Source organism: Schistocerca serialis, chromosome 3 (genome assembly GCF_023864345.2).
Source record: "Schistocerca serialis cubense isolate TAMUIC-IGC-003099 chromosome 3, iqSchSeri2.2, whole genome shotgun sequence".
Taxonomy (NCBI): Eukaryota; Metazoa; Arthropoda; class Insecta; order Orthoptera; family Acrididae; genus Schistocerca; species Schistocerca serialis.
Window position 1 is genome coordinate 766,508,012 of NC_064640.1, and position 27,398 is coordinate 766,535,409.

The window sequence follows — 27,398 nt, forward strand, 5'->3', positions numbered from 1 at the left end:
TCTAGGGGACTGATGACCTCAGATGTTAAGTCCCATAGTGCTCAGAGCCATTTGAACCATTTTGAAAGAGGTAGGGTTTAAATCGCTGGAGGTGGAAACAATCATCTTAGCTAGTCTAATCTCGAATGTATGAAGGCTATTATGGAAGTAAGGAAAGAAGGAAGATTAGATATTGACGTCCCACCAGCAGCGCGATCATTACAGACGGAGCACAAGCTCGGATTAAAAAAGGATGGGGCAGGACTTTGACTATGCCTTTTTCAAAGGGACACTCTAGGCATTCGTGATTTAGGGAAACCATGAAAAATGAAACTCTGGATGGCCGGCCGGCCGGATTGAACCATCGGCCTCCCGAAAACGGCTCCAACGCGCTCACCACTGCGACTTCTCGGTCGGTGTTGTAGAAGTAACAGACTTTCCACAAGAATAAAGTGACTTTGTTTAGTCGTCATCATAACAACAGTGTGTATTGCGTAGTACAAATGGTAATCCAGATCAATATTGTACGAAGTTGGAGAAAAGTAACGTAATATTAGCACTGTTATTGTCCTTCGAGCAAAGTCTGAAACGAAAATCATGGCGTACACAAGTGGACGAGCATCAGTGAATAAGAATTCTTTCTGGAATAAACGATAAGAGTTTGAGCAAACAACAATGAGTCATTTTCGGTTCACTCGTGCCACACTGGTTGTCGGTCTTCTAGCGAATCATCAATGGATGTTCGCGTCCTCTCCGCTTTGGCGCTAGGAGTAGAGAGAATATTTATTTGTTGTTTTCTGTGCGGATTACTAAGTACTTTTGTTGTTGGATTGATGGATATTATGTGCGCTCAACATCGATATCATCAACGCTTTTGTTGTTGACATGACCTCTGTGAAAGGTGGAGTGGTACGCAGAGAATGTAATGTTAGTAATAGAAGAATCTGAATATCATAATTGTTTATAGGACACAAAAGATAAGGAGCAAAAATGCCGAAGAGAATTATATACGATCGGCAGAAAATTGCCGAAACACTCAATGGCCCAACTGGGGACATGAGCTAGACGATAGATTTATTAGTTCTTTCCAGCAGGTGAGACTGGAGTAAATGAGAGCAGGGTTTTTAATTATTTTATCAAAAAGGAGTTGCATAATAAATTTCCTTGAAAATAAACCAGTATGTAAATGTGTGTACAGGGGGTTTCAAAGGTGATGATCAATATTCAGGGATATGAGAGGAATGATCATTCGAAACCAAAAGAGCTATGAGATATTCTTCATCTTCAATATTGTAAAACAGATCTCTTCTACTGCAAGCTCTTTGCTTTCCATATTTTGGGAAATGGTATTATGGACCAAAACAAGAAAAAAATGTCCAGTAAACATGTGCTCTACAATGCATACCTTAAAAGTTATGAGCACTTGTTCATTAGAAGAGTTGTGATCCAAAGTACCGAAGATGAACAGGTGGTCATAGCTGCTAAGGTATGCATTTTACAGCACATTTTTACTGCGCATTTTATTCTTGTTTTGGTCCATACTACCACTTCCCAAAATATGGAAAGCAAACAGCTTGCAGTAGAAGAGATTTGCTTCACAGTATTGAAGATCAGGAACTGCTCATAGCTCTTAAGATATGCGTTTTAGAGCCCAAGTTTACTTGACTATTTTGTTTAAAAAGGTCATTCCTGTCATATACCTGAATATTGACCATCACTTCTGAAACACCCTGTATTATGCTGATGAAAATGAAAAATATGAGAAAGACATGAACATTCTCGTTTCTTACGTACATAGTGACTGTAATGACATAGCTGATGCATCACTGTAATTAGAGAAGTTTTTTTATGAAATGACCTAATATATAAAAATTGTTTTCCCATAGCCACGCTGTCGCCCCTCTACTAAACTATACAGCGGAATTAATCAAGTAGCCTATGTGATAAGTTATATGTATCTTTCATATTTCTTTAATCATATTTTATTGGACTAGTCTTATTTATATGTATTTTAATAAAATCCTAGAAGTGCTTCACGTATATCACTCCAAATCTCAAGAACTGTTTAAGATACAGCAGCAATTGAAATGCGAAACAATTCCTAACGTAAATATCTCCAGTTGCTAATATCCAGAGGGTACACGCTAGCCATTCTTAAGGCTGTATTCATCTTCGATAATTAGTGTTCTGTTTTCGTATTTTCTCGTTAGATGTATTCAGATCCCAATGTGTTCGATGTTTTGGAATAATGCTAAATATGACTGGAGCTACAATTTGATGTTAAGTGAAATAACTTCATGCCATACACGTTTACGAGTAAGTTCAGAACATACATTTTTCTTTTCCTTCGTAATTTTGCTTGCATTGCCATACAAAACGATTCTATCTGAATAGAAAGTTCTGCTCCGTGGCTGTAACTAATGTTGTTATCGAGTGAAACCTGTGTGAAGATTAGAAGTTGCGTTCGTAGCGTGGCACCAACTTCTCGTTCTCTCGTGGTCCATTACAATGTAAACGTTTATTCTAGGATGCAAGCGACTGGGAGTGAAACCTGTCGTATTATCCCCGGAGGTAAAAGAGGCTGAAGATTTGGTATACGATGATCGTAGTCCTATCAATAACTCACTGCGCCGTGCCTTGTCGCACTGCAACCTAATGTGATGTATTTCAGCGCGAACCTGCATGCAATATTGCTGTGGTAACATGGAACGTTGACATAAATACACTCCTGGAAATGGAAAAAAGAACACATTGACACCGGTGTGTCAGACCCACCATACTTGCTCCGGACACTGCGAGAGGGTTGTACAAGCAATGATCACACGCACGGCACAGCGGACACACCAGGAACCGCGGTGTTGGCCGTCGAATGGCGCTAGCTGCGCAGCATTTGTGCACCGCCGCCGTCAGTGTCAGCCAGTTTGCCGTGGTATACGGAGCTCCATCGCAGTCTTTAACACTGGTAGCATGCCGCGACAGCGTGGACGTGAACCGTATGTGCAGTTGACCGACTTTGAGCGAGGGCGTATAGTGGGCATGCGGGAGGCCGGGTGGACGTACCGCCGAACTGCTCAACACGTGGGGCGTGAGGTCTCCACAGTACATCGATGTTGTCGCCAGTGGTCGGCGGAAGGTGCACGTGCCCGTCGACCTGGGACCGCACCGCAGCGACGCACGGATGCACGCCAAGACCGTAGGATCCTACGCAGTGCCGTAGGGGACCGCACCGCCACTTCCCAGCAAATTAGGGACACTGTTGCTCCTGGGGTATCGGCGAGGACCATTCGCAACCGTCTCCATGAAGCTGGGCTACGGTCCCGCACACCGTTAGGCCGTCTTCCGCTCACGCCCCAACATCGTGCAGCCCGCCTCCAGTGGTGTCGCGACAGGCGTGAATGGAGGGACGAATGGAGACGTGTCGTCTTCAGCGATGAGAGTCGCTTCTGCCTTGGTGCCAATGATGGTCGTATGCGTGTTTGGCGCCGTGCAGGTGAGCGCCACAATCAGGACTGCATACGACCGAGGCACACAGGGCCAACACCCGGCATCATGGTGTGGGGAGCGATCTCCTACACTGGCCGTACACCACTGGTGATCGTCGAGGGGACACTGAATAGTGCACGGTACATCCCAACCGTCATCGAACCCATCGTTCTACCATTCCTAGACCGGCAAGGGAACTTGCTGTTCCAACAGGACAATGCACGTCCGCATGTATCCCGTGCCACCCAACGTGCTCTAGAAGGTGTAAGTCAACTACCCTGGCCAGCAAGATCTCCGGATCTGTCCCCCATTGAGCATGTTTGGGACTGGATGAAGCGTCGTCTCACGAGGTCTGCACGTCCAGCACGAACGCTGGTCCAACTGAGGCGCCAGGTGGAAATGGCATGGCAAGCCGTTCCACAGGACTACATCCAGCATCCCTACGATCGTCTCCATGGGAGAATAGCAGCCTGCATTGCTGCGAAAGGTGGATATACACTGTACTAGTGCCGACATTGTGCATGCTCTGTTGCCTGTGTCTATGTGCCTGTGATTCTGTCAGTGTGATCATGTGATGTATCTGACCCCAGGAATGTGTCAATAAAGTTTCCCCTTCCTGGGACAATGAATTCACGGTGTTCTTATTTCAATTTCCAGGAGTGTACATGAATAAAGCTGACAGTTTAACTTACTTCAAACAAAGCCTATTGTTTCAGTACAGGGAGGGTATAACTGATCGTGACAAGATTATCGAAGTTGGTAAAATGAACATAAAGAGTGGATTGTTAGCAGTATTATTTGGCGTATATTTTCTAACTACATTCAGAAACAGAAAACTGATTCACCAAGCAAATTCTGTTAGATTACCTCACGTTAGTGAAAGAATGTTGGCTACAGTCGTATTGCAATTTCTGCTTTACATATTACGAAGTAAATTGGTTTTAGTCGAGAATTAACCTGCTTTACTAAACTGATGAGTAGCAGTCGAAAATAAGTATTCGAAAGAAGTGCAGATTAACGAAGGTAATGAATTAATGCAGACACTGATTTGAATGAACGTACATTTCCAAGTAGTTTATCTGTTTGCCTCGCGGAGTGGCCGAGCGGTTAGGGGCGTCATGTCACTAATCGTGCGGCCTCTCCTGCCGGAGGTTCGAGTCCTCCCTCGGGCATGGGTGTGAGTGTTGTCCTTAGCGTTAAGTTAGTTTAAGTAGTGTGTAAGTCTAGGGACCGATGACCTCAGCAGTTTGGTCCCTTAGGAATTCACACACACAGTCTTTCTGTTTGCCAATTAAATATCGAACAGACAGTTGGTTTTCAGAGACAAATGCTTATTTATGGGCTGTCCATTTTCTGCCTGGTTCTACTTGTACATCGTAACTCTAGTGCTGCAGAGAAGCTGATAACTGAATAACAGTGTAGTGACATGTAACTTAAATGTACCATATGATAGATTATTAATTGTGAATTTTACTTTCCTTGGAAAACGTCTGTGACACAGTGATATCATGTAGCCTCTGCGTCACATTTCGTTATTTAGAATGCAAACAGAGTGTGAAGATATGTAATAACAATATTACGTGGTAAAAGTGAATAAACTGTTTTGAGAAAATCATTAGCTAACAAAAGTAACACAAATGAAGTACATTGCACAAACTGTGCTTGTGCTGCCTTTCTAGTGGTCTCGTAGTCGACGGCACAACAGCTATTACTCTTCCTTCTGCTTAGTGTGCATACGTTTGCTATCTTATAGTTTACGAAAATAGAATGCGTCTGGCTTTCAGTAATGTCTGTCTAGTTTGTGGCATATCAGCTAGAGCAGGGATTTTCTATTCGGCCGCTACTTGTTTATTCCGTCAAATTCTCAGCTGCAATCACGAGGCTGAGTCTCGATTTCAGATCTTTCCAACACAGGAAATTGTCATACGGCTGTCGGAAAATGAACCTGATCCGTTTCCATCGCTACCCAGCAACGAAAATCCTTAGACCACTGTGATGTCAGGGAAATAGTAATACCTGTGCTTGTCCAGCAATCCTTCGTGCTGTATCAGTGTCGGACGATAAGACGGACATGCAGTATATATATCCGCATTACCGGACACTAATGTCGTAGGAGGCCGCACGTCGAATGATCTTTCCTGAACACTGAGTGTTTGTGTGTCTAGTGGACTCCTTTGTTTCTTCTGAGCTATATCAAATAAAATAAGCACAGTTCTAGGATGACTAGATATTTAATCCATGTTCCAAGGAAAAGTAAAGAGATTTTGTGCCCAGTAGAAGATCTGGTCCCAGTTTCCCCTTGAATTTGTAAAACTTCCTCTGAATGCTGTAGCGGCTACATCGTTCAGGCTGTACATAAAATTTCATAACGCTGAACAAAGCACCGACGCCATATTTCATATTGCGATTTTCACAAATCTGTTGGCGAACTCAGACAAATAAAACCTACGATTATGTTTGATGAAACGAAGATCTTATCCCACGCATCTGCGCAGTGGTTTCTGTCATCAGTGAAGCCTTAGAGAACAGTATGTGCAACAAATTTAACCGCGACAGCATCTACACCTGAAGTGGTGAATGGGAACGGGGGCTCGACACTGAAAGAGGACAGATGGAATGAGTACTGCTACTGATGTTGTACTATAGCTATTGAAGTCATTTCTGGTAGCATATAGAAGTCCTGTGAGTTCGTGACGTCTCCATGACATGATTCGGCCAACTACATCCGGAAGTACCTCGCGGTCTATTAGTACGAAAGGTCCATCCTGATGATAACGAAAGACAAAGTCAGTGACAGCTTGAATATATAAACGAACCTGATGCGGCAAGGTAACCAAGAGCATTCATCCAGTAATCTCTCTTACCCTACAAGATTTGTCCGTCCAACTGTCAATATGTTATCGAATATTTCCGTGTAATAGTAGCCTTGAAAGAATGTGTTGTTGCTCTTCGCTCATTTACTGATGTCTGTGTGCGAGCCTCTTTGGACAAGAGCATTAAAGTGTTGCAAGAGCAAGTGAAACTGCCCCCTGGACTCAACAATGGGTTCTGTATGCATAGTGTACGAATGCAAGAGTTCATTTGTAATGGCCGGTTTGGACGAAGATAGCAATGTGTTCCCATCCAGATTTCCTCTTGTTGATTGAGGGACGAAGACTGATCTAGAAATAGATGAAGGCTTACAGATTCATATTCATAGTCGAAGGAAGAAGCAAAAAGATTGTTATCGGTAGATCGACAGTTTTACGAATAATAAACCCAACACTTTGTTGTTAATAATGAGCCGGTTTATGAACATCACGTTTCGCGTATTACAAGACATTCTCAGTCTAGAAAGAAGGTATTGTAGTGAACCACAGAAGAGCCACGAGTTTTGCAGTTTATGGACTATGGGTCGATTTGAATTTATTGATGAGGAGAAAATTAGAGACCTGATCTCATTTACTTAAATGGAATACGATCGGTGTTTAGAAAATAAGTTTCAGCATAAATTCGATAGAAGACGAGGACCTTGTCAGAGGTTTACTTTTAATACCATGAGCTCCTGGATATGCTAAATTTCTCACTGCTGCTACTGCATACTTAGTGATGTCTCTGTTATGATCTGTGATCGTCGACCTCCTCTGAGGAGGATGTTTGAATTTGTAGGGGGAGGTGTTGTTATATCTTAGTTGTTTGTCGGAATTTCGTATTTTGTAGGCAGGCTTACGCCAGTTACAGACAAGATAATATACGAGATTATCAAAACTGAGATTATATTTGTTACATCGAATAGCCCAGAGACAGAAGACACAGAATCGGATTGAGAAAATATTTCTGACTCACCTGCACGTACTTCTTATCCAACTGACAGCAGACCGTCTGGCTGTTGTTACACAGCTCTACGTCGTGGTCCAGCGCCGTCGAATACTCAGACTGGAAAGGGAGATTACTCTGAAACAAAGGAATAACATTTCGTAGTAAGACTTTTAAATACTGTTATTATCGTTGCTTATACATATTTTGTTTTGTTCCCTTTCACCTCTGTTAATAACATGGTGGAGCACAGAGTAATAAGGACTATATGAATTTCTTGAATTCGTCTTTACTGTTACAGTACAATTATCACGTTAAACTAATTGTAGGATAAGCCGTTTCCAGGATCCACGTAAGAAATGGCTCACAAAATATTTGTTCGTTGTATTTTTGAGTGTTGCTCGTGACTTTGGGACCTTAAGAGGTTCGATTAATAGACGATGTAGAGAAGACCCGTCGAAGAGTTGTGTGTTTCGTCACGGGTTCAGTTAATTACCGCGAGAGCGTTGCACAGTAGATCAACAAATTCCGGTGGTGGTTTCGAAATCTGCACTAATCTCACTACATATTTTCATGTATTTTACGGCTATAAACACGCCTCTATCTCCTGCGTTCAACCTACCTTTGCGATATACCTTCTAACCAGAATTCAGAATCTCTTTTCTACTGACGTCTGGTTTCAGCCGGGCTTCTGCCCCTAGTACGATGTGGGAATTTTTACAGTTTGTAGGGGAGATTACATATGGGATATTTCCACAGGCGCTTCTGCAGTTAACTTACGCTATAATAACATTTTATTTCTCAGATATGCCATGGCGAAAGCTATCGTCTTTAATTACTTTTAGACAGTATTCTTCCTGTATGAAATCATAACGTATCTTCGCACTGTCGCCTGATAAACAAAGTAAGAGCTAACGGAATATCAACCCAGCTATGCGGCTGGATTGAAGAGTTCTTAGCAAACAGAACACAGCATGTTGTTCTCAGTGGAGAGACGTCTACAGACGTTAAAGTAACCTCTGGCGTGCCACAGGGGAGTGTTACGGGACCATTGCTTTTCACAATGTATATAAATGACCTAGTAGATAGTGTCGGAAGTTCCATGCCGCTTTTATCGGATGATGCTGAAGTATACAGAGAAGTTGCAGCATTAGAAAATTGTAGCGAAATGCAGGAAGATCTGCAGCGGATAGGCACTTGGTGCAGGGAGTGGCAACTGCCCCTTCACATAGACAAATGTAATGTATTGCGAATACATAGAAAGAAGGATCCATTATTGTATGATTATATGATAGCGGAACAAACACTGGTGGCAGTTACTTTTGTAAAATGTCTGGGAGTATGCGTACGGAACGATTTGAAGTGGAATGATCATATAAAATAAATTGTTGGTAAGGCGGGTACCAGATTGAGATTCATTGGGAGAGTCCTTAGAAAATGTAATCCATCAACAAAAGAGGTGGCTTACAAAACACTCGTTCGACCTATACTTGAGTATTGCTCATCAGTGTGGGATCCGTACCAGGTCGGGTTGACGGAAGAGATAGAGAAGATCCATAGAAGAGCGGCGCGTTTCGTCACAGGGTTATTTGGTAAGCGTGATAGCGTTACGGAGATGTTTAGCAAACTCAAGTGGCAGACTCTGTAAGAAAGGCGCTCTGCATCGCGGTGTAGCTTGCTGTCCAGGTTTCGAGAGGGTGTGTTCCTGGATGAGGTATCGAATATATTGCTTCCCCCTACTTATACCTCCCGAGGAGATCACGAATGTAAAATTAGAGAGATTCGAGCGGGCACGGAGGCTTTCCGGCAGTCGTTCTTCCCGCGAACCATACGCAACTGGAACAGGAAACGGAGGTAATGATAGTGGCACGTAAAGTGCCCTCGGCCACACACCGTTGGGTGGCTTGCGGAGTATAAATGTAGATGTAGATGTAGATGGGACCTGTGGAGAGATTTCTCCATCAGAAAGTCCCACACCCACACACCTTAGCTACTCCGATGCCCAAATAGCCGCTTCCTGCGTGTAATACGCACCCGACCGGTAAAGTGAGGAGAGGGGGGCCGGACAACAATCCGCAACCAAGATCGTCATAGAATCGTCTGAAACTCTAGTTAAAGCCTTCAATTCGGTACCGAACGAGAGAACTGAAATTGTTTCTGAGAAGGATGCAGCAAAACGTTAGCTCTGCTTCCACCTTGCCTTTATCAAAGCAAGCAGCCGCCTATAGGAACCGAGGATGGCCTCCGAATCCGGGCGGCAGACGTCATTCGTGCCGACATAAGCCACGAATTGCAACTGGCTGCAGCCAGCGCGCTCAAGTACAGCCAGCAGAGCCTCCTCGCATCTCGAGAGTGACACCCCGACAAGTAAACAGAGTGGACACTGGCTTTCTTTCCCGATCTGCCTGCTACATCCCTAAAGGCCTGCATCGTCCGTCTCGCGTTGGAGTTCCCGCTGACACACAATTCCGCCCTCCGCGCCTGTTCGTGTCTTTCTCGAAGATCAGCCTCGCCCCTCCCAAAAAAAAAAAGAGGCATCCCGTGCTGGCTCAAATGTGAGACAAAAACTAAATTAAATTTAGTGTAATAAACACAAATTGATATTGCTGCTGGCACATCTGCTGGACTCTGCTGCTGCGACTTGATTGAGCATAGCAAGTCCGAATGATTCCATCAGATCACTGAGGTCAACACGTTGTTCGTTCATGATTTTTGTCATAACGGAATCAGCGCCACAATGGATGAGATTTTTTACACCATGAAGGTGGTTTCCAGGCTGCTCAATAAATTTCTTTCTTTCAGTCTGTTGTTGTCTTGTTCGATTAATTTCGCTATTTCCGATATTCATTCTGTAGTTCTGACATCGCAATGTCTCCTCACGTCCGACAATTCAGTACAACAATCATTAATAAAAAAAATAGGTTAATAGGTTTTAGCAGGTTTAGCTCAGGCATATGCAGAGCTCGAAACCAAAACGCCATTAAATTCAGTCATCCGAAAGTACTACTTACACATGAAATAACTAATATACTGTAGTTATAAAGCCCAGTAAATCAGTTACGTTTTTGATTGTGTAAACGAACAATGTGGACTACAGTCTTTGCTAAATCATGTTACTTATAAGAGTATTCGACAGAGTTAGATACTTTAATTGGCGACGAAGGTTTAAGGCCTCTGAGTCGAATGTCAGGTTTTATACTATGCTACAAATTTTTCCACCGTTGAAGTTGGAACTAGTGTTCAAGTACTTCCGAGAAAATGACGAAGTAATTCCAGTGATTCAAGGGATCGTAGAGTTTTCGACAATTGTCGTGGCAGTAGTGTGTTTTTCTTCTTCCTTCGGTTTTTCACACTGAATCACGTCAAAAATATAAATTGAGTTTACTAAAATGAAAACAGATACTTCAATGGTAGACATAAATCTTTGTTGATAAACCCCAAAAAATAAAATTCCCCTCATGTTCAGAAAGAACAGAACACCTTGAACGACTAGAGATAGGACCTTCATATTCACAAAACATATACATAAGTACGTTTTGCAGAAATGATTAGCATTTAAACCATGGCGGCACGCGGGTTCGATGTCAACATCGATATTGCGGAGCAACGCTATCTACCGGTAACATATGCCTGAGGCTTTCGTCGTCGCTATAAACCGAAGGTGATGGATCAGTTCGACTTGAACAGACGTGCAGGATACCTCGCAGACGTAATCGCGAAAGTACCGTCAAATCAGTGAGTTTGTAAGAGGGCGCACTATTCGCATGAGAGAATGTCATGCATCCATCCGGGAAATTGCTGCTCATGTGGGACGAACTGTTTCGGCAGTGCAACGGGTGTGTACCGAACGGTTCACAGAAGGCCCAACACGACGAGATGGGACAGATTGCATCACCCAGACTCCCTACCCCCCATTCCCGATGCCTAATCCGAAAGGCGGTGCAGGATAGATCTGTGTCCTCGTCGGCTCTGGAGCAACAGTGGAACAGTGGAACACATCGTAGACTATCAGAGGTGACAGTCTGTCACCGTTTATTACGGCATGGCATACGTGCGCGTCGTCCACTTCTCCGCCTATCATTGATGAATGTGCAGAAACATGCTAGACGGCAATGGTGTGTGGAGCGACGCCACTAGGGACAGGAATGGCATCATACAGTGTTTTCGGACGAATCCAGGTTCTATTTGTTTGAAAATGATGGCCACATGTTGGTTCGCCACAGACAGGGTGAGCGGCATCACAGTGACTGTATTCGCGCAAGACTTACAGTACCAACTCAAGGCCTTATTGTGTGGGATGCTATTGATCACAACAACAAATCACAGCTGGTGCGTGTCCAGGGAACTGTGACCAGTGTGACCTACGTGAATGACATCCTGCGAGCCGTAGCCCTACCCTTTCTGTATAACACCCTAGATGTCATTTTTGAGAACGACAATGGATGACAACACGTTCCTTCTTGGTGCCACAGGATGTCAACTTTTTGGCCTGGCCTGCCGGGCCACCAGACTTGTTATCAATCGAAAATGTGGCGGATATGGTGAAACGACGGGTGCAGCGCTGTGACCCAGTGCCAACTACGACAGATGAACTATGGAACCAGCTGAATGGAGCGTGGATGGCTAAACTGTAGACCGCCATTCGCATCGATGCCATCACGCATGGAACAAGTTATCAAGGCCCATGGCGGACCCTGTGCCTACTAGGCAACGGGATACATGCTGAACCGAGGTGCTAATAATTTCTGGAGAACATGCTAATATACGTGTACTGCGAATATGAAAGTCCTATCTCTAGTCGCTCAAGGTGTTCCGTTTTTTCTGAACGTGAGTGTACATATTTAATTTTTTGGCTGTTGGCAGGTACACGTCTACAGCCCCGGTCAACCATGAAATCTCTGTGCCTCAATACCGTAGCACGCCTCTTAAGGAGCTAAAACAATATCTACATCCCACTGATAAGGTGGAGTATTGTTCGGTAATTCGATTCCGGTGGGAACGGAAGTGTTGCGCCTGTGTCAGGCGAATGTAAATGAGTGCTTTAGCCATTCAGTAGGGGATCAAATGGTTCAAATGGCTCTGAGCACTATGGGACTTAACATCTGAGGTCATCAGTCCCCTAGAACTTAGAACCACTTAAACCTAACTAACCTAAGGACATCACACACACCCATGCCCTAGGCAGGATTCGAACCTGCGACCCTAGCGGTCGCGTGGTTCCAGACTGAAGCGCCTAGAAACGCTCGACCACACCGGCCGGCGGTGAGTAATTAGTCGTCCGGTGTACTTATATTGTAAAATAACACTCGAAGAGAAGATTGAATCGATAGCCTTGGGCAGACCTGAGGACATCGTAAGCGCGAATAACAATGTAAGCAATGAAGGAAGTACAGAAAAGTTCATATAAAACAAGGCAACAAACATTAGCGAGGACATATCGTAATCGGCATACGCTGAGGTGACAAAAATCATCGGATATCTCCCTGTGACCAGCGTAATGCAGCAACTCCACCTGACATAGCCCCAACAAGTCTTTATTAGTATTCAGAAGAAATATTGAGCCTAGCTACCTCTATAGCCGACCATAATTGCGAAAGTGTTGCCAGTGCAGGATTTTGTCAGCAAGTGATCTATCGATTATGTCCCATAAATGTTCGACGGGATTTATATCGGGAGATCTGAGTAGCCAAATCATTCGCCCGAAATGTCGAGAATGTTCTTCAAATCAATTGTGAACAACCGTGGTGCGGTTACACTGCGCATTGTCCTACATAAAAATTTCGTCATTGTTTGGGAACGTGAAGTCGGTGACTGGGTGCAAGTGGTCTCCTAGCGGAGGAAAACAACCATTATCAGTCAATTATCAGTTCAGTTGGACCGGAGGGCTCAGTCAATTCCATGTAAACACAGCCCATCCGATTATGGAGTGCCGGCCGTGGTGGCCGAGCGGTTCTAGACGCTGCAGTCTGGAACCGCGCGACCGCTACGGTCGCAGGTTCGAATCCTGCCTCGGGCATGGATGTGTGTGATGTCCTTAGGTTAGTTAGGTTTAAGTGGTTCTAAGTTCTAGGGGACTGATGACCATAGCTGTTAAGTCCCATAGTGCTCAGAGCCATTTGAACCATTTCTAGGGGACTGATGACCTCAGAAGTTAAGTCCCATAGTGCTCAGAGCCATTTGAACGATTATGGAGCCACCACCAGTTTGTTCAGTGCCTTGTTTACAGCCTGGATACATGGCTTTGTGGAGTCTGCACCACACCCGAACCCTACCACCACCTCTTACTAACTAAAATTGGGACTCATCTCACAAGGCCACGATTTTCCCGTCCCACACTGATTCCTGCTGTTATTTCAAGCAGTGATGCTTGTCTGTTAGTACTGCCAATTCTGCGCAAACGCTGCTGCTCTCGGTCGTTAACTGAGGGTCGTCGGCCACTGCGTCGTCCGTGGTGGGATGAAATTTGGTATTCTCAGCATACTCTTCACACTTTGATCTCGGAGTATTGAATTAACTAACGATTTCCGAAATGGAATGTCCCATGAGTCTAATTCCAACTACGATTCCGAGTTTAAAGTCTTTTAATTCCCGTCGTGCGCCATTATCTCGTTGGACACCATTCCACATGAATCACACGAGTACAAATGACAGGTTCGCCAATGCACTGCCCTTTTATACCTTATGTACGCGATAATACCGCCATCTGTATATGTGGATATCGTTATCCCATGATTTTGTCACCTCATTGTTTCAACCTTCCCTATTTGCTAGTCTATCATTTATCCCTGGCCAACGAAAGAGGCTAGTCATGCAGGATCTTATCAGACACTAAATGTAAAACAAATTAACAAATGAGCACACAGAAGCAATCGTCCCAACGTATACCATGCTTTATCAAACATTACTTACAAATTCTCTATTTCTCCTTCATTTAATGATATTTCATTACGTGTTGTTGTTGTTGTGGTCTTCAGTCCTGAGACTGCTTTGATGCAGCTCTCTATGCTACTCTATACTGTGAAAGCTTCTTCATCTCCCAGTACCTACTGCAGCATACATCCTTCTGAATCTGCTTAGTGTATTCATCTCTTGGTTTCCCTCTACGCTTTTTACCCTCCACGCTGCCCTCCAGTACTAAATTGGTGATCCCTTGATGCCTCAGAATATGTCCTACCAACCGATCCCTTCTTCTGGACAAGTTGTGCCACAAACTCCTCTTCTCCCCAATTCTATTCAATACCTCATCATTAATTATGTGATCTACCCATCTAATCTTCAGCATTCTTCTGTAGCACCACATTTCTAAAGCTTCTATTCTCTTCTTGTCTAAACTATTTATCGTCCATGTTTCACTTCCATACATGGCTACACTCCATACAAATACTTTCAGAAACGACTTCCTGACACTCGATGTTAACAAATTTCTCTTCTTCAGAAACGCTTTCCTTGCCATTGCCAGTCTACATTTTATATCCTCTCTACTTCGACCATCATCAGTTATTTTGCTCCCCAAATAGCAATACTCCTTTACTACTTTAAGTGTCTCATTTCCTAATATAATTCCCTCAGCATCACCCGACTTAATTTGACTACATTCCATTATCCTCGTTTTGCTTTTGTTGATGTTCATCTTATACCCTCCCTTCAAGACACTGTCCATTCCGTTCAACTGCTCTTCCAAGTCCTTTGCTGTGTCATAGAGCATTGTTACTTATAAGTAGGATTCCTATCCCATTTTTCTTTCAACAATTAACATTTCCGTTTCGATTTATATTTCTACCACTTATTTTATTATCAGTCTTGAAATTTTTTTCTCTGTATAAATAGAGAAACAAAATCTTTACCAACAGTTCCTAAGAAACAAGTCATGTTAATATTATAATAGATATACGTCAGTGCTACTGCTTCAGTTGAACTTCTGCAGGACGGTGATAATTCCAGAATTTAAAGAGTACTCAGGCAAGTGAAATTCCAAAACCATGTCACAGGTAGTATTCAGATTCTTAAATATCTAAAACGAAGAAGGAATAGATTTTCACAGATCATATGTGAACCACCTACGCGTTATGGATAACATTATCGTCTTTTCCTCTGTTTCAGGTTATTTTCAAGAACAAATTTGAAAGTAGACCGGGAAGTCAATTACAGTAAGACTAAAATGGAGTACAACAAATGAAAATAAAACAATACAAATTAAGAATAAAAAAACAGATAGAGTTGATGACTACTTTTATTTAGGACAACTGAAAAGAACAACAGGCCGGCCAAGAGAGCAAATAAACGTACGGCTAAAAATGACCTTGTGTCCTTTTCGTAAATTAAATATGGATTACGAAGAAAAGTCGTGATCTGTGTGATTCGTAAGGCGAGCAGCAAGAAAGCGAGTACTCACGGCTTGGTGCAGCGCAGGGCGCAGGGCTTGCGCCAGCTTGGCCAGCCCCTTGGCGTATTCTGCGTGCAGGTAGGAGCGCTTGTGCACGTAGGCGGCCAGCTCCTTGGCGTGCCGCGCCCACGCCTTAGCGCGCTGCAGCAGCTGCGGCACCACTCGCTCTCCACGGAGCTGTGCCTGCAGCCGCCGCGCGCTCAGCAGCGCCCCTCCGCCGGAGTCCCCGTCCCGCACGTCCTCCAGCGACTGCAATATCGCACGTAATATCTCTGGCCAGTCAAAGATGTTATTCGTGCAGGTCCTTATAAGACACCAGATGTACCGGGTGATCAAAAAGTCAGTATAAATTTGAAAATTTAATAAACCACGGAATAATGTAGATAGAGAGGTACAAATTGACACATATGCTTGGAATGACATGGGGTTTTATTAGAACAAAAAAGAAAAACAAAGTTCACAAAATGCAAGACAGATGGCGCTGGACAGCAAAACGTCAGTGACTGCGCATGACAATCGTGTATGAAAGGAGCTGTAACGAGAGAGAGAATCAGATGCGCCAGCAGTCGCAGCATGTTGACGTTACCTGAAAAGGGGCTTTTAATGAAGCTCTATTATCAGAATGGGGAATTTGCTAGTTCAGCGTTACGATCCTATCGCCATAGGAAGGGAATTCGGTCCGTTGACAAATGCAGCTGTGGCGAGAATGATTTCTAAGTTCGAAGCCACGGGTTGTTTAGACGATAGACCCCGTAGTGGCCGACCGAGCACAAGGAAAAAATGGAGACTGTAGCGGGTTCGTCTATGCACGGAGAAGTCAACGCTCGTGCAGTCGCACGTCGCACCGGTATTCCATACACTACTGTTTGGTTGACACTAAGGAGTACCCTCCGATGCTATCCGTACAAAATCCATCAGCATCATTAACTGTTACCTGGCGATTTAGTGAAGCGGAGGGCATTTGCGGTGTGGGCGTTTGAAAAGATGGTGGAAGATGACGATCGATTGAGTAACGTGTTATGGACCGACGAAGCTCATTTCACGCTCCGAAGGTCTGTCAACGCCCACAACTGTAGAATTTGGGCTACCGAAAATCCTAGAACTGTCGTAGAAACTCCATTGCACGACGAGAAAGTCACGGTATGGGTTGGATTTACCACATCTACCGTTATCGGGCCTTTTTTTCTTCGAGGAAATGCATGATTCTGGTTTTGTACCTGCTACCGTGACGCGTGAGAGGTACGCCGGTATGTTACAGAATCGCAACATCCCCAGCCTGGCTGATAAAAACCTGCAGGAACGTACGATGTTTATGCAGAATGGCGCTCCACCCCATATTGCTAGATGCGTGAAAGATCTTTTGCGCGCGTCTTTTGGTGACGATCGTGTGCTCAGCCACCACTTTCGTCATGCTTGGCCTCTCAGGTCCCCAGACCTCAGTCCGTGCAATTATTGCCTTTGGGGTTACCTGAAGTAGCAAATGTATCGTGATCGACCGACATTTCTAGGGATGCTGAAAGACAACATCCGACGCCAATGCCTCACCATAACTCTGGACATGCTTTACAGTGCTGTTCACAACATTATTCCTCGACTACAGCTATTGTTGGGAGTGATTGTGGACATATTGAGCATTTCCTGTAAAGAACATCATCTTTGCTTTGTCTTACTTTGTTATGCCAATTATTACTATTCTGATCAGATGAAGCGTCATCTGTCGGACATTTTTTTAACTTTTGTATTTTTTTGTTTCTAATAAAACCCCATGTCATTCCAAGCATGTTTGTCAATTTGTACCTGTCTATCTACATTATTCCGTGATTTAATCAGTTTTCAAATTTATACTGACTTTTTGATCACCCGGCATAATAAATTAAGAAATGAGCACCCAGAAGCAATCGCGCCACATGACTCGTATTATTCACATATGCACGGTGCAACCACGGATGAAAAATTATTCCACCTGGTGTGAAAGATATGTCACACGGCAGGTGAAGCACCCTTAGACTTAAAGAAGAATGTAGTAATTGCAGTTTCAAAGAAAGCGGGTTCTGATAGGTGTGAATATACGGAACCATCAGTTTTATAATCATGGTTGCAAGGTACGAATTACTAACAGAAGAATGGAAAAAAGTGTTGAAGTTGACCTAAGAGAAGATCAGCTTAATTTCCTTAGAAACATGGGGCACGCGAGGCAACACTGACCTTACATCTTCTAATAACCCTACCACAACAAAGGTCAAAAATTAATTATGATTGTAGTATTACTCACGCTGCTAAATATTGTATTTTCGGTCAACAACAAAGTTATATTATGTGGCAGGAGTCATTGGAGACAACAAAGTTATATTATGTGGCAGGAGTCATTGGAGAACAGTTAATAAAGTCATTTCTTGAAATAATAGGTAAACTAGGAACTTATCTTTCGCCCGCATCTCGTGGTCGTGCGGTAGCGTTCTCGCTTACCACGCCCGGGTTCCCGGGTTCGATTCCCGGCGGGGTCAGGGATTTTCTCTGCCTCGTGATGGCTGGGTGTTGTGTGCTGTCCTTAGGTTAGTTAGGTTTAAGTAGTTCTAAGTTCTAGGGGACTGATGACCATAGATGTTGAGTCCCATAGTGCTCAGAGCCATTTGAACCATTTGAACTCATCTTTCCGTGTTTCCCACTCTGGTCTCATTGTGAACTCATGGCTCAATCGTCGAAAATCTAGGTAGTGATGATTCCAAGCTCGGATGCCAAGAGGCCTAGGTGTTATTCTACGATATTCAAAAGAAAGTTTTATAGATGTGTTTCATAAACCATTCTTGCAGATTAAACTTTTACAAGTTAGGACAATGGTGATGTAAAAAAGTAATCAGCACTCCGAATTTAAGTTACACTTCTTTTTTATTACTTTTGTTGCAATATCACGTAACTCGTTCCAAAACATCACTTCACAATATAAAACATACTTGAAAATACCTTCCTCACTGTTAAAGTTCACATTTCATAAACTGACTACAATTTGCGTCTTTTTAACATGACGACCAAAGCTTGACTCTCTAATAACCGCTTACGCGCCCAAAAATCAGAGTTACAAGTACGTCAAAAGAAAGAATGTTGTTGTTGTTGTAGTCTTCAGTCCTGAGAATGGTTTGATGCAGCTCTCCATGCTACTCTATCCTGTGCAAGCTTCTTCATCTCCCAGTACCTACTGCAGCATACATCCTTCTGATTCTGCTTAGTGTATCCATCTCTTGGTCTCCCTCTACGATTTTTACCGTCCACGCTGCCCTCCAGTACTAAATTGGTGATCCCTTGATGCCTCAGAACATGTCCTACCAACCGATCCCTTCTTCTGGACAAGTTGTGCCACAAACTCCTCTTCTCCCCAATTCTATTCAATACTTCCTCATTAGTTATGTGATCTACCCATCTAATCTTCAGCATTCTTCTGTAGCACCACATTTCGAAAGCTTCTATTCTCATCTTGTCCAAACTATTTATCGTCCATGTTTCACTTCCATACATGGCTACACCCCATACAAATACTTTCAGAAACGACTTCCTGACACTTAAATCAATACTCGATGTTAACAAATTTCTCTTCTTCAGAAACGCTTTCCTTGCCATTGTCAGTCAACATTTTATATCCTCTCTTCTTCGACCATCATCAGTTATTTTGCATTCCAAATAGCACAACTCCTTTACTACTTTAACTGTCTCATTTCCTAATCTAATTCCCTCAGCATCATCCGACTTAATTCGACTACATTCCATTATCCTCGTTTTGGTTTTGTTGATGTTCATCTTATATCCTCCTTTCAAGACACTGTCCATTCCGTTTAACTGCTCTTCTAATTCCTTTGCTATCTCTGACAGAATTACAATGTCAACGGCGAACCTCAAAGTTTTCATTTCTTCTCCATGGATTTTAATTTCTACTCCGAACTTTTCTTTTGTTTCCTTTACTGCTTGCTCAATATAGAGATTGAATAGCATCGGGGAGAGGCTACAACCCTGTCTCACTCCCATCTCAACCACTGCTTCCCTTTCATGTCCCTCGACTCTTATAACTGCCATCTGATTTCTGTACAAATTGTAAATAGCATTTCGCTCCCTGTATTTTACCCCTGCCACCTTCAGAATTTGAACGAGTGTATTCCAGTCAACATTGTCAAAAGCTTACTCTAAGTCTACAAATGCTAGAAACGTAGGTTTGCCTTTCCTTAATCTTTCTTCTAAGATAAGTCGTAGGGTCAGTATTGCCTGACGTGTTCCAACATTTCTACGGAATCCAAACTGATCTTCCCCGAGGTCGGCTTCTACCAGTTTTTCCATTCGTCTGTAAGGAATTCGCGTTAGTATTTTGCAGCCGTGGCTTATTAAACTGATAGTTCGGTAATTTTCACATCTGTCAACACCTGCTTTCTTTGGGATTGGAATTATTATATTCTTCTTGAAGTCTGAGGGAATTTCGCCTGTCTCATACATCTTGCTCACCAGATGGTAGAGTTTTGTCAGGACTGGCTCTCCCAAGGCTGTCAGTAGTTCTAATGGAATGTTGTCTACTCCCGGGGCCTTGTTTCGACTTAGGTCTTTCAGTGCTCTGTCAAAGAAAGAATACACATAAGAATAATATCATAGCAATATATACATATCGATGTATCGAAGAATCTCTACATTAATGAAATCAAATCAGAATGTTGTCACAGAAATATGTTAACTATTTTACAGAAACACAGTAGAATATTGCTGCCGGCCGAAGTGGCTGTGCGGTTAAAGGCGCTGCAGACTGGAACCGCAAGACCGCTACGGTCGCAGGTTCGTTCCTGCCTCGGGCATGGATGTTTGTGATGTCCTTAGGTTAGTTAGGTTTAACTAGTTCTAAGTTCTAGGGGACTAATGACCTCAGCAGTTGAGTCCCATAGTGCTCAGAGCCATTTGAACCATTAGAATATTGCTGGTATCGAGAGGTTGAGGTGAGGTGCCGTAATGGTTACGTAATTCAAGTACCATTACAATCTCATCTTAGATGATTGGATGAAGAAAGGCACACTTACATTTATAGCATTTATAGCGTCATAGAAAGCTTATAAGAACGTTGATTGGAATATACTCTTTGTAATTATGAAGGTAGTAGGGATAAAATACACACTGCTTTTATAGACAGTCGAAAGACGTGAAAGGGAAACCGTTGTTTAGAAGGGAGTGAGAGAGCGTTGTACGCTCTACCGGATGTTACTCAATCCCTAAAACAAGCAAGCAATAATATTTTATTACTTGCTTGGGAATGAAAAATTTAGGAAAGGAACTGAAGTTCATGGAGAAGAAATAAAAACTTTCAGGTTTGGTGATGTGATTGTAATTCTGTCTGTTACAGCAAATTAACTGGAAGAGCAGTTGAATAGAATGGATAGCGTCTTGAAAACAGGTTACACGGTGAGCAACAACAGAAATAAAACAGAAGTAATGGAATGTACTCGAATTTACTTGGGATATGGATACACTAAAAGTAGTCGATGGGTTCCGCTATTTGGTCAGCAAAATGAATGACGACGGCCGGAGTAGAAAGGCTATAACATGCTGTGTGGAAATAACAAGAAAAGCGCTTCCGGAAAACATAAATTTACTAAAATTGAATTTAAGTTTAAGTGTAAGGAATTCTTTTCTGAAGGCATCTGTGCAGAGTGTAGCCTTGTATGGAAGTGAAACGGTGACGATAAGTGGTTTAGTCGAGAACAGAACAGATTTTTTCGGAATATTGTGCTGCAGATTATATGGGTAGATCGAGTTACTAATGAGGAGGTACCGAATTTAACTGGTGAGAAAAGATATTTATGGCACAGCTCGATTTAAAGAAGGGATCACTTATTAGGACACATTCTGTGGCATTAAGAAATCGTCAGGACCACGTTCGGGGGCAAAAATTGTAGAGGGAGACCAAGTCTTGACTGTTACAAGGATAAACAGAATGTAGGTTGCACTAATTGTGCAGAGATGAAGACGCTAGCTTAAGGCAGACTAGGTGGAGAGCAACCTCAAGCCAGTCTTCGGACTGATGACCACCACAACATACTGCAAAGTATAGGTTCTAATAATATCTTATTTGAAATATCTGAACAAATTCTAATGGTTTCAGACTGATCTCTGTTTCACATGACTGTCAAGTGCATCGTATTCGATGCACCCCGTAAAATCACAACAAGATATTCAGTCATCGCCAGAGAACTACCCACGGATCTGCAGCAACTACTAACAAGTGATTTCCGAACAGGCGAACGTGGCTTCGTGAAGGAATGGTAGTATTGCTGACCTAGCTTTATTCACTCCTAAAATGTTGTCTAAAAGTTATTAATACACACATCAAAAGAAGTTCTGCGTCACCTCGGTTCCGAGAGTTCTCGAACCTGTACAGAAAATTGGAATAAAGATCAACATAAACATCAATTCCGCCCTTTTTATTGCTCATCAAAACCACACATTCAATGTTGTACCACCATACAGCGATACCTTCAGAGGTGGTGGTCCAGACTGCTGTACACACCGGTACCTTTAATACCCAGTAGCACGTGCTCTTGCATTGATGCATGCCTGTATTCGTCGTGGCATACTATCCACAAGTACATCAACTCCCTGTTGCTCCAAATTGTCCCACTCCTCAACGGCGATTCAGCGTAGATCCCTCAGTGTGGTTGGTGGGTCACTTCGTCCATGAACAGCCCATTTCTATATATATCAGGCATGTTCTATAGGGTTCATGTCTGGAGAACTTGCCGGCCACTCTAGTCGAGCGATGTCATCATCCTGAAGGAAGTCATTCACTAGATGTGTACGATGGGGGCGCGAATTGTCGTCCATGAAGACGAATGCCTCGCCAATGTGCCACACCAAAACAATAGGCAATCTTCATCTTGCTACTCTCGCTGGACAGTGTGTCTAAGACGTTCAGCCTGACCGGGTTGCCTCCACACACGTCTCCGACAATTGTCTGGCTGAAGGCGTGTGTGACACTCATTGGTGAAGAGAACGTAATGCCAATCCAGAACTGTCCATTCGGCATGTTGTTGGGTCCATCAGTATCGCGCTGCATGGTGTCGTGGTTGCAAAGATGGACTTCGCCATGAACATCGGGAGTGAAGTTGTGCATCATGCAGCCTACTGCGTACAGTTTAAGTCGTAACACGACGTTCTGCGGCTGCACGAAGGCATTATTCAACATGGTGGCGTTGCTGACAGGGTTCCTCCGAGCCATAATCCGTAGGTAGCGGTCATCCACTGCAGTAGTAGTCCTTGGACAGCCTGAGCGAGGCATGTCACCGACAGTTCCTGTCTCCCTGTATCTCTTCCATCTCCGAACAACATGGTTTTGGTTCACTCCGAGACGGCTGGACACTTCCCTTGTTGAGAGCCCTTCCTGGCACGAAGTAACAATGCGGACGCGATCAAACCGCGGTATTGACCGTCTAGACATGGTTGAACTACAGACAACACGAGCCGTGTACCTCCTTCCTGATGGAATGACTGGAACTGATCGGCTGTCGAACCCCATCCGTCTAATAGGCGCTGCTCATGCGTGGTTGTTTGCACCTTCGAGCGTGTTTAGTGACGTCTCTGAACAGTCAAAGGGACTGTGTCTGTGATACAATATCCACAGTCAACGTCTATCTTCGGGAGTATTGGGAACCGGGGTGATGCAAAACATTTGTTAATGGGTGTTGTTATCTGGTCCAATTATACTATAGAAAAAGCAGTGAAAGTCACTTTTATGCCCTCAATGTCGTGTGTTCTTAGAGGCATCAGATTTGATGCTTGGTGTCTCTAGGACTACACTTCATGTGCCTATGAGCGCCTTCATGCATCTACGAGCAAATGATAGTTAAAATTGCGGGGAGCTATAGTGCATGCAATTTGATGTAGTAAGTAGCATTGCTGGCTGGCGCGCTGCAGATCGCCAGTTCAGACGCGACCATCAGCCTTTATTTGTTATTTAATATTTATGATTTCTGGAATATATTAAATATTTGTGTTTATAATATTTGTATATTCTCAATATTCGATGTCTTTATAAATATGAAAATCCCAGAATGTTCAATGTTTGCATGAATAGCTGCACCCTCCGTTCAGGTGGTCAGCTCTGTTCCGGCTGTCAGTAATAAAGGTGCTTTCAGTACTAAATATTGTACTTCGTTGGCGATCTTTCCTTGAGATTTGAACTATATTGTGGTTTCGACGTGATATTGTTTGTTAGGAACGCGGGGTACTCCAAAACGTTTACATCACTGTGCCTCCAAGCAGGCAACATAAAAGGCGTCACATACAAGACAGATGGTTTCCAAAACAGCAGTAAGTCAGCTGCACATCAGGCATCCATGAGTGTTTTCTGGAGACTTTGGTCACGATCCGATGAAATAACTGAAAGGATTAGATCGAGTTGCCAAAACAACAAGTGGGATCACATGATGAGTTTGGGTAATGTGTTAGAGGTTCGTGAACAACGAGAAAAGCTCAGTAGCCGGTACAAACTCCTGGCCGAACTGAAGGAAACATTTGGTGGCAACTAGTAGCAAATAGGATTAGTGGAAGAACAATTTAAGAACGGTTCTCAACATCAAGCGAAAGCGACACAGCCGTGCATACACGATATTTTGACGCTGCGTCACATTATGAATCCGAATTAGACCGGAACCGACAAAATCTCACACTTGATGAAAGAAGTGGCAGGAGACATATATAAAGCTTTCCTGATAAAGAACATCACAACTACAGAGGAATTCACCAACTGGTGCGAGCGGTTCAATTAAATGTAACAGACAATAGCCGGACGAAAAAGAATGACCGACTGCCTAAAGTGGTCCTTATTGAAGCTGTGGAAGACCACCTTGAGCTTTCCTCTCACATATGCCAGGTAGCAAGAGAAGAGATACGCTGATGCAGGACAGTCCGAAATGTTGGGTCGAGTAAGCAAGAACCGGCAGCCATGAACGTTGACCCCATCCATCCGGAGGTAATAGAGAACGTTGAGAAAGATGTGTACTAATCTTTAGCACCATTCTCCTCCACTAGGCGAGCACGCTATGACTTGGTCTACCCGGACTAATGCTGCAATAGCAAACGACAATCTAGCACCCGACCATTGCAGAAACAACCAACTAATCCGCCAAGTACAACGCCCCTTAGGAGGAAAGACATTCCGAGGACAGAGGACAACACGCCGGTGAGTTACAACAGTCGACGTCCTGGACTCATTTTAAGGTACTTCAGAGAAATAAGGAAAGTTTTCTACGACTTTTACACCGCAAGATGTCAACCGTCTTAAGAGTTATATCAACGCCAGTCAACTGCAGACGATTATCATCCATGCGTGGGATGAAGTATATCGCCATGCCTTGGATGATGTCGCTCCCAACATGCTGTAGTCGTTCACGTCGTTGTCCAGACGTACCAGCTGCTGCGTAGCCGTCGACTTTAGGAAAGTTGGGAGGGGGGGGCAACCATCTATGGAGTTGATGCCTCCATGGACGACAGTCACTAAGGTGTCAGGAGATCCCACTGAAGTCGTCATCGACGGCCAACGCCGGTCGACTCAGGAGCTTCCTTTTCTGTAATGTTAGATGCTTCTCGTAGTCAGCTAAAGAAGACTATGTTCCGTGATACGAATGCTATTGGGCTGAAACTCGCAAATGGCAAATTCGCCCAACTGAAAGAAACATATATTGCAAGAGTAACTATCAAAGACGGAACACAGCTGTTCGAATTTTTCCGTTTAACGAAAAAATTTAGACGTAGTATTATTTTAGGAAGGAATACTTTGTAGCCATCACAAGCAGCCAGAGACTGTGGGAGTGCACACCTACAGACAGACGAAGTTATTGCAACAAGCACACATAGGCAAAGATAACTCTCGGCAGTTATTTGCCGTTTAAGAAGCTGTTACCAGCTGTCATCAATGAGACGAATTCCAGTGGTCAGTCCAGATGATCAGTCAAATTGCGAAGCTTTTGTCGAGTGCAAGAAGCTACTAACGCTTACAAAAGAAAACTACACATCAGTGATTATCATAACCTCTGCAGGTGATCAAGGAGAATATTGGATCACTAATTGTGATGAGCAGCCACAACTCATTCCTAAACGTAAAGTTCAGGAAGGGCAGTTTAGTATCACCAACAAGACCGGCCGGAGTGGCCGAGCGGTTCTAGGCGCTTCAGTCCGGAACCGCGCTGCTGCTACGGTCGCAGGTTCGAATCCTGCCTCGGGCATGGATGTGTGTGATGTCCTTAGGTTAGTTAGGTTTAAGTAGTTCTACATTCTAGGGGACTGATGACCTCAGTAGGTAAGTCCCATATTGCTCAGAGCCATTTGAACCATCACCGACGAAGAACCCTGCTTCGCTACCACTACAGACAATGCTGGGGATGAAACTTCTATTGAATCTGGCCTGACTAAGGAACGACGTTTGCAAGTGTTAGCCATACTGCATCAGACTTTGCATCCTTTCAAACCCAGAGTGGAGAAAAGGCAGAGCGAGCAGCCCATATTAAAACGTCATAGCAACGCTGTGGATCATCCGCCAGTTAGCCAGCACTCGCATAGAGTGTTGCTGATTGAACGACAGACGGTCCTGGAGGAAGTGGAGACGATGATATTAGATGACATCATTCAGCCTTCAGAGAGTCCTTGGTCCTCTCCTGTGGTCCCCGTGAATTAGGACAGCACATCTCGTTTCTGCCTCGACAACTGACCAATGAACAAAATCACAAAAAGAGACCTCTATCCATCTTTGAACATACGATGGACAGCCTGTTTTGACTCGTTAAATGGACAACGTTCCTTTGCTGTCTGTAGGACAATGTTGTTTTTCTGAAGACGTTTCAAGAACATCAAAACTGCCTAACCACAGTGTTGAAGGGAGTTCAGTCTGCAGGTCTCGGCCAGAGTCTGACAAAGTAACTCTTCGCCGACCAGTAAACCAAAACCTTGGGATATGTACCGAATTGCGATGGAGTCCCAATCTAGAGAAAATAAGAGCACTCATGGTTTTTCTGAATTCTTGACACATTCGTGAGGTGAGAAGTTTTCTTGGAATGTGCTCATACTACCAGTGATTCATAAAGGGCTTCTGTAACAAGGAACATCCCTTTCAAGAACTACTGTAAGGAGACATCAAAAATTTCTTGAACGAGGTGGAATAAAGATCTTCCCTGCTTCTTAAGGGGGCCTAACTTCTTCTTCAGTCTCACAATTGTATAACGAGAATACCGAACAGAACTTGACACCGACACTAGCTTTTATGGAATAGGTGTAGTTCTAGTGAAAATTCAGGAAGGTGTTGAAAAGATTACTTCCATAGTATTTTCCATGTCGAAAATGAACTATCCTACAACCGAGAAAGAATGTCTTGCAGTTCCAGATATATTTATTTGGCAGACCACTCACCACTGTGAAGAACCTCTATTATCTATGCTGGCTGATTAGCTTGAAGTATCCGACAGGTCGACTGACAAGCACAGTGATATACAAAAACTGACACAACACAAGGACTGCCTGTCAACGATTATTTTGCAGAATACAACAGCAGATATGATATCTCAGTCATCACTGCATTGAACAGCATCGCTGCTGAACAGAGGAAAGATCCAGCACTGATGAGAGCCATAGAAACCTTGAAGAATAAGGGACTGATCGAAGGAGAATTCCGATTAATAAACATAATATTGTATAAGGAACTATGATATAATTGGGAGGGGGAGGGATGGTACTTGATCATCCCAGCTTATCT

General features: G+C 43.6%; 1 protein-coding gene across 1 annotated transcript in view; it reads right to left on the reverse strand.

Annotated features, from left to right (window-relative positions):
• Window positions 1–27,398, reverse strand: part of LOC126471216 (rho GTPase-activating protein 45-like) — a 682,307-nt gene that overhangs the window by 208,845 nt on the left and 446,064 nt on the right. The window contains exons 7-8 of the mRNA XM_050099339.1: window positions 15,650–15,889; window positions 7,288–7,395 (exon numbers count right to left, since the gene is read on the reverse strand). Of these exons, the coding sequence (XP_049955296.1) occupies window positions 7,288–7,395; window positions 15,650–15,889 (348 nt within the window). The remainder of the gene's footprint in view (window positions 1–7,287; window positions 7,396–15,649; window positions 15,890–27,398) is intronic.